The 17,782-nt window shown below is 45.2% G+C and overlaps 1 protein-coding gene across 6 annotated transcripts in view; it reads right to left on the bottom strand.

Moving 5' to 3' along the window:
- Window positions 1-17,782, bottom strand: part of PRDM11 (PR/SET domain 11) — a 49,796-nt gene that overhangs the window by 26,509 nt on the left and 5,505 nt on the right. For 3 of the 6 annotated variants that reach the window (XM_014881901.2, XM_088166827.1, XM_088166826.1), the window contains exons 2-5: window positions 5,147-5,265; window positions 4,737-4,840; window positions 2,816-3,078; window positions 1,947-2,014 (exon numbers count right to left, since the gene is read on the bottom strand). In XM_014881901.2, coding sequence (XP_014737387.1) covers window positions 1,947-2,014; window positions 2,816-3,078; window positions 4,737-4,840; window positions 5,147-5,262 — 551 coding nt within the window. In that variant the 5' untranslated portion in view covers window positions 5,263-5,265. Of the gene's footprint in view, window positions 1-84; window positions 153-782; window positions 856-1,946; window positions 2,015-2,815; window positions 3,079-4,736; window positions 4,841-5,146; window positions 5,266-17,782 lie in introns of those variants that run through there. The other 3 variants (XM_088166829.1, XM_088166830.1, XM_088166828.1) reach the window with 3 other exon arrangements.

Genomic DNA, 17,782 nt, shown 5'->3' with positions numbered 1-17,782 from the left:
GGTATTCAAACAGCAAAAACAATAGCCAGATCTACGAGAAGAGAGAGGAGTCAGCCCAAGCTGCCCTCCCCGTGCCATACCCACCTACCCAGAAGGTGAGTAGATCTGCTTTGCAAAGCACTCCATCTGTGAGTGATAGCAAAGAGCACCATCTGAAAAACAAAAAGAGCGCTGTCTACAGCGTCCTGCAAGTCAAGTGTGCTTTCTGTGTGTGATCTCGGGGTCAGGTGATGTTCTAGCACAGAATATTGAGCACATCTTAGTCTAAAAGGTGCTAACAAACAAAATCAAGGCTTTTTGAGGACTTCTATTGCCACTTGAACTGTCAGTCAGACTCTACATAATGCTACTGGTTATAAGCACTTTTCAAGAGTAAAATCAGAAAGGTCAGTAAGACTGGTGTAGCCTACAGAGATCCTTTGATACACCCTTCCCATGAGGGGTCACAAACATCCCCTTTGCACAAAGCCATAACCTCCAAGCCTTACAAGGCTGCACACAATGGCCCAGACCGCACCCACACTGAGACTGAAACGTGGCAAATACAAGTTTAGGCAAAAATACCCTGCTCTTTGGTGCTAGGACCACGAGTAGTGCCCATTTAAATCCAGACATCAAGCTGATGTTCATGGGAGTAGGAAGAAGAGCTCATCATAGAATTTTTGCTTTCCAAGACTGTGTTTTGCCCCAGCTTCAATGTCATGCAGATCACAAAGATCCAGATCTATGTAGATTTTTGAACTCTGCATTCTTTACTTCTAGATGTATGTTTGCCTACCTACCTCTTCACTGTGCCACTGCTTCTTTTTGAAGTGATGACTCCAGTCTCAGCCCTGGTCTAGCATTTTATCTCATCCAGCAGTGAACAACTCTAACAGTTGGAATCCTTACAGAAAAACGAAATCCGTTGCTGAACTTTATGAACATAAATGTCAGAACAGCTGCTATCCATGCGAAGGCTGAAATGGCCAAAAGTGATGCAACCAGATATGACCAGTTAGGTTAATCTTGCATTTACCTGTACTTCATGCTTTTTATCCCCTTAATGAGGGACAACTGAAAATCCTGGACATCCAGGTCAGCAAACCAGGTAATCCCACACTGCTTGACTCTTGTAGGAAATGCCTTCTTGATAACAACTGTTTCCAAAGCTCCCCACAGAAGCAGGACTGGCCTCACCGTGCAGCAATGCCCTGTTCTGGTGACTCGCCACCCATACGAGGCCTTGGTAAAACGTAAAACCTATGTTTTACAGGTATATATATATATGCCAATACTGGAACACTGCCCCGTGGCCACACAGGCTCCCCTCGTGCTGCAGCTCCCGGAGCAGAGCCAGCCGTGCTGCAGGGCCGGCAGAGGGAGTGCGAGCACAGGCGTCAGCTCGGCTTTGGTCGCCCAGCTCGCCCTTCTCCTCGCACAGCACAGCTGACACTGCACACCGACAGCCAGCACCGACAGCTGGCCACAGTGAAGCCCAGAAAGAAAGGAAAAAAAAAAAAGCACCTCTTCTAGTATCTGTCAAATGAGTAGGGACAAAATAAAAAAACAAACCCAAACAGAATCAAATGTTACCTCGGGTGTAACGCAAAGCATTTCGCAAATATTTGAACATAACATAAAAAAATGAGTAAAAGAATGGAGTGAGACCTGTCAGTGCTCGTAAGAGTGGATAAATAGGATCATCTTTAATATTTATCCTCATTCCAGAAAATAGCAATCCTATATGTACATATCCTTGTCTTTTTTTAGACCCTTTCTTTGAATCTGACATCAAAGATACTCATATTACAATAAATACTGAAAGAGTACAAGCACAGCATTTGCAAAATGGGTGGTGACATTTTGGTTTGGTTTTCCAACACACCAAACAATAAGGAGTATTTGATGGCCTCTCTCTGGAAGACAGAATCCCAAGAGGGAAGGCAGAAGAGAACAGGACTCACCTCATCCAGTTTGCTTTGGTTTCATCTGTCCCATCAATGGATTTGTAGCGGTTGTTCTTATCAACGATCTGTGGAACGAGAAGGGATGCAGCACAGTCAACCAGCTGGTCCAGGCAGGAGAAGGTCTATGAATCTCAAATCACTGCTTCAGTTCTGGTCTTAAGTCATGGTGTGAAACTCTATGCTGTGAATCTCTGCTCTCCCAGTACGACAGGCTGCTGACCTGGAGTGCACAGAGACTACTCTGAACTGACTGAGAGGCATTTTTCTATGTACAAATATCTCTAACTGTGGATGCAGCTGACAAAATCATTAACAATCCAAGGATTTAAAAGATTAACTTCCCTTTTGGGACAGGGCTGAGACACACATTCATTTTACAGAGAGAAAAGTGTGAGGAGTATTTCATATCAGCAGCTCTCAATTTTTTCCCTAATAATGACTCAAGTCCTACATTGCAATTCTCATAATAATTAACATGTGTTGATCCAGTTATCTCTCTATCTCATATGCCAACTAAGTCGTGTAGTATGAGGGGAAAAAAGTTTTGGTGCTGGAATCTGCATGTAGATCAGTTCCTGAATGACTAGATCTCTTTTCTAGCCTCTTAGCCACCAGCTCAGGCAGGCTGGGAGGGAGTGCTAGAGGTCCATGAGAGAGCTCTGCAATCTCTACATCATTTATCAATACCCTTCAGCTGCTACCTAATATTTATGGCAGGTCGATGCTGATGTAGTGCCCATGTGGCCAGCAGAAGACCTTCAGAGAAGGGGGAAGATGGTTAAGGTTTGGTTCCACAAGCCCGTGGCTCCCCCAGCTCTGAGCTGCATGGCTGAGGTGTCACTTAGTTGGGGAAACTTGTCACTCACCAGCCACGAGAAGAATCCTGCAGACCTGTCCTGGCTAGAGATCTGCCCCTCATATGGCCCAAAGATGTGACCTTTGGGGATCACCTCGTTCATACAGCGCACGTCGTTCTCCCCACTGGGCTCTTTAACCACCTCCATTCCAGGCGGGATGGTCAGCGCCGCCCGGTCCGGAATGCCAACGGGCACCGGCGTGTCTGACACGAACACTGGGGGGCCATGGTTTGGACACTCATCCACGAAGTACTCCTGGCAGGACTCACAGACTGCAGATGGGAAGGAGACAGGGGTTAGGCAGGGCAGACATGACGCCCATGGTGCACAGGCTCACGCAGCACACCAGATGCACAGCACTCAGGACAGCTCCCTGTCCTCTCTCTGGCCCAGCTGAGTCCCCTCCCCAGACTACAGCCTACACAGACGCCTCGATGGCTGCTCCCTTGTTCTGCCACGCCTCTCAACAAGGGCTCTGCCCCAACCCACACTGCCCTACCTGCCCTTTCCCCTGCACCTGGGTGAGCCCTGGTGCCCTGCACGCATTTGCCACCGATGGCTGAACACATGTGGAAAAGCCTCGTCACTGCCTGCAGAGACAGAGCCTGAGGGCTCCCTGCTCATCCCTGGTTAGCAGCAAGTCCTCCAGCCCAAAGGTTTGATTCCCCACACGCTAGAGGGGAGCTAAAACAAGCATCCCTGAAAACAAATAACCTCATCATATAGGCTTCATTCTGTGCTTGGGAGATCTTGGAGTAAGTAAGTCAGGAGTCTCTGAATTCTTCAGAGAGAAATCAGAGTGCAAAGATTGAATTAAAACCTTTAGATGAATTGAAGTATGTTAAGCCACTCGCACATAAGGCAAAGGTGAAAGTTTAGGTTTTAGCATAAGTGAGCAAGCAAGTAGATGGAACAAGTGAGTAAACGGAAAAAGTTAGTAAGCAAGTAGAATAAATTTTAAGTGCTTTTAGTAAATAAAAGGTCTTAGATGCCAGAGCAGTAGTACATGTTCTAGTGAAAGTTGAAAAACATAGTCCTAGATACTAGTGTTTCCGAGGAAGCTCCAAGAACCTAGTTTCAGACATAATAAAGTTATAGTTAAGAATATTGCTTACGTTTCTCAGTTAGAACACGACAGACTATATGTGTAGTGTATACGTAGCCTGGTGTACTAAGAAACTGGAATTCTAATGGATTAAAAAGTAGTGGTCCGAGTTTGTGTCTTAGCTTGTTAGGAAGTTTCTATATAAGAACATGCATTAAGGAGAGCTGCTGCATTTTGCCACTGCATTTTACCATTACTTTATGCCATTACTTTTTGCCACTTACTTTTTATGCCATTGCTTTTACCATTGCTTTTGCCATTGCTTTACTTTGCTTTTGCGACTAATGTGCTTCTACAATAAATAACTTCGTAACAATTTTTAACTTGCTTGGCCCTTTGAAAAAAACTACCTGACAAGTTGGGTGCCTAAGAACACCCAGAGGTTCCTAACCTCATAGGAGAGAGACAGCATCCCAGGCACCTGCCCTGTGTCCAGACAGAGATGCAGGTCTGCCAGTTGATAATCTGTAGATATGCCAATATAAATGGCACTAGTTTTCTTCCCAGAATATGAGGGAAAGAGTTGTTATCTGCCCAATGCTCCCTTTGCAGTTTCTGAATTCAAGTCATTGGGTTTTCCAATGCCTGTTTTCATGTTTACTACTTGCTTTCCCCTCCTACCTCCCTATTTCTGCCTAGCCCCTTCATGGACAAGCTGATTTTGTGCAACAATTTCCCTACCAACCATGCCAGTCTTTTCAGGTGAGAATGCAAATTTGTCTCTGGCTTATTTTTTCTCCTCTGCTTCCTGCTCCAAGCTGAAGGGGAAGACCAAAATTAACACAAGCAGGAGTGGTGCTCTTCCCTCACTCACAAGACACTTACACCAGAAATCCACTTGCTGAAAGCTCTTGGTCATGATTACATCCCGCTTCCCTTTCAGTTTCTTGGGTTCCATCTCCATGGACTGTGGGTCAGGCCTTCCAGAGCTGAGGAGGGAACAACGAGGATGATGTTAACCTAGCAAGATACTGGGACTGCACACAGAGAGAAGCTGAAGCAATGGGGCCTGATCAACTCCTTCAGTCCCACAGCTGTAGCAGAGAAATAACTAAACCTGCCACTCAACCTGCCAAAAGCTGACCACTCCTGTCAAACACCCCAAGGCAGACCTCACAAGGAAGAGCTTTAACAACTTCAAGCAGCTCAAGTATATTCCTCAAAACCAGTTTTAAGCTGGGAGGTAGGTGGGGAGAAGGGGTTAGAGCACATCAGACCAAAGCTCGGCCACATACCAAGGCTGTCCATACTCCTGGTCCCGGTGTGGAGAGCAGGCCTCTGTTTTTATCGTCACCATCTCCCCTAAGGAAGCCTGGGTCTGGATCAAACAGTCCTTCAAGTTCTCACTCATGTTCTGAAAAAGAATGAAGAAAGGGAGCAGAAATATGAGTGGCCGAGAAATGACAACCCTGCTCCCCCAGGAACCACAGCCTTGTCCCCGCCCCAGGCCAGGATGCAGCCAGCAGATCAGGCTCCCTTCTGGCACCAGAGCACCCACACGTGCATGTGGAAACCCCTTCCTGCACTGGGGAGGGAAGAGCAGTTCAGCTGCAGGTCAGGTGAAGAGCGTGAGACACCACAGAGCAACCTGAGGCATGGAGAATCTGAAGAATGCTTCACAGAGCCCATTAAAAACACACACGGGATTTCCAACTGCACATGGAATTTAAGAGTGATGGGTGTGATACGTTATGGGAACATGGAGCACCACTGCCTCAGAGCAGGTCTTTGGGGGCAAAAGGACAAGAAAGAAGAATGCAGATTGGGGTATTGAACCAGGATCTGCCTACAAACCTTACATATGCCAGTCTCCACCTGGGAACAGAGTACAGTGTACTACTGCAGAAGGAGCTTTCCGTGTGCTCTGGACACTTCTGATGAACAGGTAAGTGCCCACAGTGCCCTCTGGGACTCCACCAAGATTGCACAAATCATGCTCGTGATCTTCCTCTGCAGCAGCCAGAGCTGAGCCCCACCACCCTTCTGGCACGCAAGGCTGCCGTAGTGCAAATGCCTCTCCCTCTGCTCAACACAGCAGCCAGGAGGCACTTCACAGAATCACAGAATCATCAATCATTTAATGATGTTCAGGGACAGCAAGCTCCAAAACAGCAATGCTTCCCTCCCCCTCCCGTCATGGGGTGGTGCTGAACAGAAAATATAGATATGTCAAGTGGTAATTATTTGGAATGGATTTAATTTAGATTTTTGGAAGGGCCACTAAGCATAAGAGCATCTCTGCTTGAGAAAAGGAAAAAATTAGAGTGCTGCTCATCTCTTCATTTGCATTCATCTTAGGACTTCCTCTAAGGCACACAAACTGTCTGCACACAGGTACCACACCAGATCAGACAGATTTCATAGCTGCTCCCCCTAAATCCTCTGATTCCATGTCCACTGCCCAATGACACGCTCTGTTATGCTGCATACTTGCAGTGCTGACAGAGGGGCCTCTGCAGCTCATCAGACCACTTCTGTCAGGGAAACTGGTGGAAGAGCCCATCCCCATCATGACTTGGCTCAGGGCATTTCTAAATTCATGTTCTAATGTCCCAAACCCCTGAAGACAGGAATTTTCTTATTCCGCACATGCTTGTACGGGCCTGAACACCACGGAAGTCTGGTGTGCATTTCTGCCCTATTTACCAGAAGAAGGAATGCCATTCCCAACCTCTCTGGCTCCTCTTTGTGCCAGGGGACAAACGATTCGTTTTTCCAATCGAACTTCTCACATGCCAATGTGCAGCCTGAAAGACCTTTATCAAGTCTTTATCAAGAAGTGTTATTTAATACTCACACAGTGGTCTGAAAGCAAAGCCCCAGCCTAAGTATGCCTAGACACATGCAAACACATGCACTTTTAAGCCTTTACAGGATGTCCAAAACAAGACACATTTTCTTTCAGAACTACCACAGCCATTCAGAAGGAAAGTGATAGTAGTGCCAAAGAAGGGCTCATTATTCTGGCAGGCTGAGTCCCTTGTCTGCGTTCTATGGAGCAAGAGGAAAGCTCTGCAGTTCTGTACCCATGCACCAGCCAGTGCTGCAATCAGGCCCTACCTGCCCTTCTCAGAGAAGAAAAAGTCTTTTCTGCAAAGTCTGCAGTAAAGCAGCTGAAGAGGGAGAAAGCTTGGGGAGTGGGAAAATGTTAAAAGACATGAAGAGGTAGGTGCTGCCCCAGAGCTGGTTAGCAGTGGGGGCTGCACTGTCACAGGAAAGGTGGATGCTGGCTGTGGGGCAGATCTCTCAGTCAGAACAAACACCTGTTTTGGAAGCCTGGCAGACAGGACACCTGGAGTTAAAACACCCATATTCCCCAATCACTCAGTAGGAAGAGATGCATACATTTTTTTATGAAGACAAAATGACTTTTCCTTTCCCGCTCTTGCCCCATGAAGTCTTACAGAGTGAGAGAAACCCTGTGATGACATAGTCTGACCTCCTGCCAAGGAAGGTCACTGTGCTTCCAGTTCTGATTAAACTACTGCATAGCTCCAAACAAAGGGGGAACCAAAACAAGAGGAACGGAACACCTCATTTACTTTACATATGAAGCTCTAGTTTTTACTGTACAGCACATCATGCAGCCCTCCCCTCTCCTGGTCCTCCCTGAACTCCCTCCAACTTATCACTCACATTCCTGTGCAGCACACTGGCAGGAGCAGCACCTTGCACCGAGATAACGCCCTCCCTGCCCCTGCTCAGGATCGCTGCGTTTGTGTCCAAGTGCTGCTTTACTTTCTGGTCACCGTGCCCAGCTGGGGCTCTGTTTTCAGCTGGGGCTGCTCTGTTTTCAGTGAACCATCAAGCCCTTGCTCCTGCAGCAGCTCCCAGGCCACCACACATCCTGCCAGCCCTCCCACCTGCTCTGAGAGTGGGTGACTGCTTTAAGAGTGTCACATAACTCCTTGCTGTCTCACCCAGCACACACAACCCCAAGTTCACCACTAACTCACCTCTTTTCACTACTTGTGACTTGCCCAGATTTTATGTTACCCACGAACATAATCCAAATTAACTTAGGGCTTTTTTTTTTTCCCAGGACACCAACAATCTTAGAATCAAGAGAATAATTTAGGCTGCAAATGACCTTTAAGATCATCGTGTCCAACGTAAGTCTAGCTCTGCCAAGTCTACCACTAAATCATAGAATCATTTAGGCTGGAAATGACCTTTAAAATCATCAAGTCCAACCATGAACTTAGCATTGCCAAGTCCACCACTAAACCATATGCCTAAGTGCCATTGCAACATGTCTTTTAAATACCTCCCTGGGTTGGGGACTCAGCTATTTTCCCTGGGCAATTTGTTCTAACGCTTGATAACTCTTTCGAAATTTCCAATCTAAATTTACCCTAGTGCAACCTGAAGGCATTTCCTCTCATGTTATCACTTGTTAATAGGGAGAAGAGACCGATTTCTGCCTCTTGATTAGCACTGAGTCAAAAACCCCAAAAATTCCCAGCTGAGACTACTACACTTCCAGCAATGAGGCTCTTCTTGCCACAAAGGGTCACTGGGACCCTTCATTTAGTCAGATTTCCTTTTAGGCATTGAATCGTAGAATGGCTTGGGCTGGAAGGGGCCTTTAAGATCATCTAGTTCCAATCCCACTGCAGAGACAACATCCCTGGACCAAGCTGCTCAAAGTACCATCCAACTTGACCTTAGACATTTCCAGGGATGAGGCAGCCACACCTTCTCTGTGTTCCACTGCCACACCACCCTCACAGTAACGAAATTTCTTCTAGTATCTAATCTAAATCTACCCTCTTTCCGTTTAAAGCCATTTCCCCTTGTCCTTTTGCCACAGGCCCAGCTAAAAGTCTGTCCCCAGCTTTCTTAAAAGCTCCCTTCAAGTACTGAAAGGCAGCAATCAGGTCTCCCTGGAGCCTTCTCATCTCCAGGCTGAACAATCCCAAGTCTCTCAGCCTGTCTTCACAGGAGAGGTGCTCCAGCCCTCTGATCATCTTCACAGCCCTGCCTCCTCTGGACTCACTCCAGCAGGGCATGTGTGACACACTGAATCATCACACCTATTTATTCCCATGACTTGTCACACAACTTCAGTGCATTAAACATGCTAGACTTACCAACAGTCTTACTTTATAAAGTAAAATTATAGCAACATCATCAGAAAATCATACTATGTTAGAAAAGAACAATTAAAAAAAACAAAACTGTACAGACTGACTATTACAATACCCCATTAAATCATGACCAATCTGATCTGTATCAGCTATTATATTATTTTACTGGAAGTGAAAATCAGACTGTGGGTAGCCTAGTTTAATTTGCCCAGTTAAACTTGAAATTGGCCTACTCGCTTATGAATAACACACACCATTTTTTTTAAGTCTAACTCATTATGCATGCTTTTTTTTTTTTTAATTATTTTTAAATTAGCATTTATGGCCCAGAGAGTGCTCTCAGCCAGGCCTTTTAAAATCTCGGGATGCAAGTAAGCCAGAATAGCAAACTTTAAAATATACTGCTGTAGTAGCTGCTATTTGCTAATTTCCCAAGCTACTGCTACAACAGAGAGCATTACATTACTGCTGTGACTGGTACCACCTTCCAGCTTTTCTTCCAGGAAAGAAACATATGACATTTCTCCAATTCCAGACCTCAGCAGATGACTGTGCTTTTAGCAGTCTTTTAGCTTCTGGTGTATTCAAAGTGGTGTTTAATTTTTTGTAATTTCACTGCTCATTAATTTCTTTTTCTTGCCACTTCTCCTCCTTCTTTAGCTTTCCACAGCTAAAAGAGTCTAGTTCACATTCTGCAGTTTTCACTCCCTCCACTTCATTGTTTTGGGGTTTTCTTGGCAGTTTTTATAATTGTGTTTGTTCTAGCACCTAAATATGAAGAGTCTCTGAAGATTTCAGATGATGTGGAAAAGCACCATGTAAGCATTAGCACAGCAGGCTCCTTGGTTACTGCTGAAGGTATTCCAGGGGATACTTGGCCTCACCTGTGCATGTCCCCGTGCCCACCAGGACATTTAGCCCTGCCAATGTTCAGAGGGCAGACAGCCTAGTGCAATGTCCCAGCAGCATGTCAGCAAGGCCAATCCCTCGGTGAGAGGGATGCTGTGATGATGACCCAGCTGCAGTTTGCACACAACATCGAGTGCTTTGGACAGCAAATGCAGCTGTGCACAGTGGCAAATCCAGGACACCAACGTGACTGCTACAAATCCCAGAAGGCAACCTGGATCATCCCTGGGTTCACAGGCAGTGCCACATAACCTCTTCTGCTTTCTTTACAAAGTAGGCAAGGACCTGTCGTGTTTCTGCATGACACATGACACATGTTAAGATCTCCAGTGGCTTTGCCATATTGCTCAAAATCAGGGAAGTAGAAAACACAAGAACATCTGAGCTGTTAATCTCTAATGCAGGGAAAAAACGTCCAAACGGGGTTAAGCATGAACAAACCTGTGAATTCCTGTCCTCCTGCTGCCTTTATCACTGCCTCTCTTGTAGTTATTAGTTAACAGTCAGAGGCTCTTATCTGCATGGATCGGCCTCCAAAACAGAGCTTTAATTTTACATTTTACTGGCAAGTTTCCCAGACTGGGACATTCTTTCATGTGAAACAGCCATATAGGAATCCATTCCCTCCTCAGCACACAGCTCCTTCACTCAGCTTCTCACTGCTGGCCTTCTAGAGGTCATCCCTTCTTCTTTTAAGGCAGATCTTGCATAGCTTGCACCACATTTTAAAGTGCAGGCCAATGGTGAAAGATGGACAAGTTCGTACACTTTTTCTACAGTTGCATATTATTACCAGAAATAGTAATCCAGAGCAGCCAGCTGCTGACAAGCTGAGAACAGGGAATAAAGCACAGCATTCAAGGCTCTGAGCTGCCCCCCATACAGCCACAGAAGACCCAGGCTGACCATTCTCCCTGAGGTGAATGCCCTTTCCAAGGTCCCTGGCCATGCCAACCACTTCAGGTCACTTCATGAAGTACCAGCTCACGCTTACAGCCAGCACAAACTCTAAAGATCCCACAAAGTAAAAGACAGAGCCACTTTGCTCAGAGGAGGACCACTGTCCACAGTCAGATATAAGCCAATGCTCCACTGGGAAAACTGCTTTTGCCTAGACAGTTGCCACAGCACTTTCCCCACAGAAGTCCATTTCTGTGCATGAACAGCAGAGCAGTGTCCCAGCACAGCAAAGGCTGCTGGCAGCAGGGCAAGTCCCCATGACCTGCCTCCCTGCCTGCTGCAAGGCCAGGGCTCTTCTCTGATGGCCAAAGTGCAAGGCTGAATGCAGCCAGCATACCTGGCAACAAGCTGAAGTGGTCACAAATTCAAACTTAATTAGTGAAAATTACAGGCCATGCATGATGCAGGATTTGAGCAGCCATGGGCTGTGGCCAGGACTTGTTTTACTCATTGTCAATTACCCCACTACACTCACCAGCCATAAATTCACCAGAAGTATGAAATATTTTGTTTGAGTTTCAGATTCTGAAAACACTGAAGGAGGTCAGGACTACAAGAAAGATACCTGGAAACACCACCAGTTTTTTCTGCAGCTTTCTGAAGAAGCTTGGAGAACAAGCTTCAAAACCACAAGATTGAAACCTGTTTTACAGCAGGGAGGGCTGAGAGTTTCCAGTGGTTTTAACTTGTCCAAGACCAGCAGCTGACATGACAAACAGGATGGGGTGTCACAGCATCAAATTCCTACTTCCATCCTCACTGCAGACAAGTTAGGAACAGGGAAATCCCAGTTTGCCAACCTGGAACTCCTCCTGTAGTCTCAAATGGATGTGAGATGACTTCATACTGTCACTCTTACACGGTTAATTGGCAAAACATGTTATCAGATACCTCCATGATCTGCTTCATGACACGTTTCAGAGGGGGAAGACAGAAAACCTCTGAAATAATCCCTGAACCACTCTTAAGGCTGTCTGATGATGGCTCCTAGTGAAGATGGAACATACTGATAACTTTACAAGATTCATCATAAAATACTGTGTTGTGGTCTCAGAGCATTTGCCCTCTGTTGATCTCAGAGAGAGCAGGAAAAGGATCCATGTGCTGGTCCATGCAGTGCCATGGATCAGCACAGCCTATGCATTACTCGATCCAACTTCTCCATGTTAAGTGTTGAGTAAGGACTCAAACAAGCAGGATGCTGACAATATAATGCTCCCATGCAGCCTAAAAGCCTCTGAAACAGTGCAACATGCCACAGAACCAAGGTAGGTACTTATTGCAGCTGAAAGAATACATAAGTGACTTGCATTTTTAAAATACATGGAAACTTCTCATTTTTCCTGTACTCAGCTCCCTGCATTGATCTCACAGGTTCACACTTTAAGGGTAGAAATGAGAATTAGGACAATATGACTGACACCCTGTACGTCCCACTCCTTTCCTTTTAGCCTACAAAAAAGACAAATCTCCATCTGAGACTACAAGAGGAAGAGAATCCAACATTTCATGAGTTCATGTCAGTTGTTAATCCCCATCACAGACAAGTCATATGTGATTCTTTTTAGTTCTGGGCACCAGGCAACAGTACTTTCAAAGGGCCCTGGAATCTGATGGGAAAGGCTGAAATACCCAGCATGCTGGGACATTGAGCAACTGGAAAGAATTGCTTCCCAGGTTAATGGCTGCAATAAACCTCACCATCTTTGGTCAGAACTGCCAGTTGCACTTCTTTGCCTTTGGCTTTAACATAAATATATACCTACATTTATAAAGTTAAAACAAACAGACACAAAACCCCAGTACTAAAACTAGATGTTATTTCACCATTTTTCTCCCTAAGGACAGAATAAGAGTACAACTAAGTGGCAGCTGTAAGCCTTCTTCCTTAAGGCACTACTGAAAGGTGTTTGGATAGCAATAGTGATAAGCACTGAATAAAACCACATACATAGCAGAGCCCTGGATATGTACCCATGCAGTATCTTCTCAGCTTTCCAACAATTTGTATCATTCTTCTGTGTAACTCTTCCAATTTTCTCTGTATTACTTCAAGATGCTGGCACTAGAAAGCCACACTGATGTAAGACTGAGTCTGAAGTAAATAAAAGGTTTACAGACACAAAATGACCTCCTCACCCTGATTCATTACCACCCCGTTTGTGTCCAAAATCACGGTTGTCTTTTCCAGCGAGGACCTGGCACAGAAAGCTCCCCAGAGCCGCCTGCCCATTCCGACCCCCATGTTCTCACATGGCTCAGGACACAGCCTCCCTTCACAGAGCACGTTCAGGACATGCCTTTCCAGGTTCATAAATCTCCACTTGTCTGCATAAAAATGACTCAGTTTCAATAACCTCATTTACCAAACAAACTGCATTACACCGTCCTGCCCCTATCAACAGCTACAATTCACCAAACATGTTTCATCTACACATTTTGCCAGTGATGAGTCACGTCTTCTTCTGCATCACTGAGCAAGTGTCAGGCAGAATTGGCTTCTCCCTTCCCCTTATCTGAAGAGAAGGGTCATCAAGTCTACTTTGAAAACACAGCCTCCACATATCAAGTTGCAGAGACTCTTCTGTAAAATGATCAAGCTCTAGCTTAAAATAGCTGGATGATTTGCTCCCCTCGTCTAAGGTGGCAATGCCAGAACCGTGATCTTTTGATGCTGAAAAGATATTTTCTATGTTCATCTAAAAGTTAATCCTCAAACAGTTGATTTATTAGTGTGCTAGTACTGTCCTTTAGCTTAGAGTATCCTTCATCCTCCTTACTGTTTATACTACCACTTCAGTTTATTTATTGGGTGCTGGTTCTATCAATCACTACCTTCACTTCCTAAATCACATATATTTTATCGATACTCTCTGGTGTTGGATATTAATTGGGTTCTCACACACTGAGTTAGCTGCCTTTTATATGTAAATATATCACATCTAGAGATGCCAACAGTAAGCCTCTCAAAGAACAAAATCAGACCTTTTTAAGAAGTACAAAACACTTTCCGTGACACCAATTTTCAGGCATTAATAACTTTATATTAACCCAGGATTGGTGTCATGCTACCCAGCTTCTACTTTCCTGGGCCATCCACTTGGCAATTTTCAAAACTGTCCCAACACAATCGCTCATTCAGTCTCCTGCATTTGCTGTGATCTACCAAGAGTGATTAAAAGTGAACATGAACAAGCTAGAGACCTCCTGTCATTCACCTAGCACTCACTATATTTCAAGGGAATGTGTTTTTTTCCTTAGCACAGCTGCCAGCAAAACTGCTCACTGACAGGACCACACGCTACTCAACTCCCATGTGGGTCCCTGGATCCTGACTTGTATAGTGCTCAACTTCTGGATAATGAACTTATCCTTCCCTTGCTGCTGGCCCAGCTGTCAGCCGCAATGGCACTCAAGGGCACACAGCTCAACAAAGGGAAGCAGAGATGTGAATTTACTGCCCAAATGACCTTTCAGTCTCATTCATGGACAGACAAAAAAGCTGGAGAGAAGAAGTGTTTGGTAGGCACATGACAGGCTGGGCCACTGTCACACTCCTGCTCTTCTGCTGTGTTGAGAGAGGGAAAAGACACTGGAGTGCCTTTAAAGTTTTACAAAGCACGTGCAGGAAATTCAAGATGCCCTGGTTAGGTCCTGCCTGCACTGCTGTGCACCTGGGACCCTGCCACATGGCACTAATCATCTGCCTGCCACCCCACTGCCCACAGTGAGGTTACACACAACCAGAAGACCCCTGCACCTGTGCAGGCTGGTCAGCCTAAAAATTTTTTGGGTGAGCAACACTAGTGATTCATATATTTCAACAATGATGGAGGTGAAAAGGGAAGGGAAGGTGTGGGGGTGGGCAGGAAGCAACCCCCAGACATTAGTTTCTAAATAGCAGATGTGGCTATTCTGGCTAGCAAACTTCCACTTTAATTTCTAACCCACAGAGATGGGAAATGATTCATGAAAAATCAACAGGATAAAATTAGCTGGAAGGCAGAGAGATAATTCATGCAACCCAACCGTCATGGGCTGAAGTGCCAGCACTACCTGGCATTTCAGCCTCCGGTGCCCTTCAGTCACTGGCACCTGGCCAGCAATCAGCTCTACATATATTTCCTTAGCGTCAAAATTAGCCCCTCTGAAAGCACATCCATCTTCTAACAAGACAGCCTTTCACTCAACACGTTTCCAGAAGTTCCTGCTTTTCCTTTCTTCCTGCAATATGCTATCTTTGTCTTCCACTGGTGAATGTTTAGTGGTGTCAGAAGACCAAATGGATAGACAGGCTTGCACACACATCTGTGAGCCATGGCCAAGTTATGCACTAAAATCAAACTGCCCCAACAACTCAGAAAACTCAGTGCATTTTGCCAGAGCTCCCTTTTCCTGCACAAAACCAACAACACACTCAACAGCAATGATCAACGCTGGTCTGCCTTTACATACACGAGTGATTTTTTTGTAAGACTGCTCTAAATTCTATCAGGAATCACAAAACACGATTTCATTCTTGATACAGTCACATGACAGAAAGTTTCTTGAGCAGACTGTACTACTTACAAATCACAACCCAAAGCTCTTTATCTCAAAGACCAATGAGAAACTTCCACTCCTCCAAGAGATCTCTGGACTTCCAGGAGCCACCTGGTTATTGAACAATGCCCCCTCCAACCACTCAACTCAAAAGCTTCAAGAATCAAACGTGAAATTGTAAAGCCTCTGGAGCACCAATAACTCTAGGCAGGCAGCTTCAGGTGCAGAGGAATCCCCATTCCATTGGGACCTATGAGTACAGATGTAAAATAAAGCTAAAATCCTGCTTTGGCACCATTTATCTAGTTGGTGCCTATTTCTGTGGAAGGATGCTTGTTACATTGGTTTCACTCTACTTGGACTTCAGGACACAGCACACAGCTCCTTTCTTTTTACTTGTTCAGCAAAAAGGGAAAGAGTATGTAGAATAAAATGAGAAGGTAGGAGCACATCTTACTTTCACTTGTTCCCAAAATTCTGACAAACTAGCTCAGTCCTTTAAAAGCACTAACAAACACAGCAGGCAAAATGAGAACACATCAACTGTTCCACAAAATGCAGAGGAAGCAAAAGAAAGAGCAGTATTTATTTCTTCTCATTTGTACCCTCTTGCAGGCCATTAGGAAGATAAGATCTCACAGCACAACAGACATTATTCAGAGCTGGTAAATCTGTCTACAGGTTAGGGACTCATGTTACACGGCTTGGATGAGTAGTGGTTGAGCATGGGTCACACCGACCCCCTTTTCCTCGGGGCAGGCAGCAGTCCAGATACTCCCAGTGTCAGATCTGCCAAGAAACCAGATATCCGTGTGCTGAATTCACCACCACCACAATTTGATCTGCACATTCCCTTCCATACAGAGAGAAGGGTGTTCAGACCCTGTATATCCTAACACAGCTAACCAGAAAAATATTTCTAGCAGGGGTCGAGCGCTTCTGGTCTATACATGCAACCTTAAGTGCATCTTCTACATAAAGACACTGGGTTGCACAGAAATACCTGGTCCTTTACACTCTGGGTATTTTTAAAACACTGATTAGCAGAAGCATGGAAAGAGCCCAAGAATTCATTCAATTCCAGTCCAAAAAGCAGAGGGAGAATGTCAGAATGACTTCACGTGTGCGAGTCACTAAGAGACTACAAACATTCACCAACTATTCTAGAAGAATTAAAAAGCAACATCTCACCTGACTAGGAACGAGACTTGGTTAAAAGAAACACCCAGCCAATCACCAGTTAACTCCATTACAGCTAGAAAGGACACATTAGCATCTGTCTCAGCATATCCAGGAGCTGCAACCAGTGGATCTGCTGCTCTGGAGGTACTGCCTTTGCAACAGCAGTGCAGCTGGTGAGACTTTGAGAGTCAGGCACCTCGACACCCACACAGTAGCCCTTGACTACCTGAGGTAGAATTTTCAAGGAAAAAAGCGACTTACAAACATACCATACATAATAATGTTGTTCTTTACAATCACAAAGGGAAGAGAAAATTAGTAATTTAAAAAGCTTCTAGTCTTCAAAAGCTGATTCAACTAATTTGATCTTGGTAAAGATAATTGGCAAGCCTAGGTGTGAAACATGACAACTATAGAACATATTTTATTGCCTCTGTGTCACCAGTATTGATTTTTCCTTCACTCAGTTTCCAAGTGTTTTCATTAATTTCCCCTGCATTGATAAAAGGACTGGACTCTGCAAGCTGCGGCATATTTAGCATTTTCATTAGCGTTTCCAAGCAAGGAGTCTCCAAGTCAAAGAAAGCAGCAGACCACATGAAGTACTCCAGCAGCATCAGAAGAAAAGAAATTAAAAAACCCAAACAACAGCAAATCCCCTTGATATACACAGACATGAGGAAGTCAAGGTTTGTACAAATGAAAGGTGTAAAGGGAACATACTGGGTCAAACTTAGGACATCTTTAAAGGAAGATGCTGTGAACACTTAGTTTTGAGTCTGCAGTTGAAGGACCACATTTAACTCCACGCAGCCTATTATGATGCAATTTATACGGTACATTTTCAAAATACTCATTGTACTCAAAAAGGAATGCACTGGAAAATATTTCATATTGATTATCAGCCTGCAAATGACTGATGGCTCTGACCAGTATCAGCTCTGATTAGCAGCCTTCAACCCTCTGGAATGCTCTGAAAGGGTGGAGGACCACTGGAGCTGTGTGCCCCAGACGCCCTGATCCCTAGTCAGGAGCCCGGAGGCAGTGTCCTGCAGCCCAGAGATGACCTGGCCTGGGGACCAGCACAGGATGCTCAGCTCCCCACTGTGCAGGGCAGGAGCGCTGCTGGCTCTCAGGGAAGCTAATTACAGCAACCCTAGAGCTGCCACGTGAGATAATCCCCCACAT

The sequence above is a fragment of the Sturnus vulgaris genome, chromosome 6 (genome assembly GCF_052056855.1).
Source record: "Sturnus vulgaris isolate bStuVul1 chromosome 6, bStuVul1.hap1, whole genome shotgun sequence".
In the NCBI taxonomy this organism is placed as follows: Eukaryota; Metazoa; Chordata; class Aves; order Passeriformes; family Sturnidae; genus Sturnus; species Sturnus vulgaris.
Note: the sequence above shows the minus strand (reverse complement) of the source record. Positions and strands in the feature narration are given on the sequence as shown.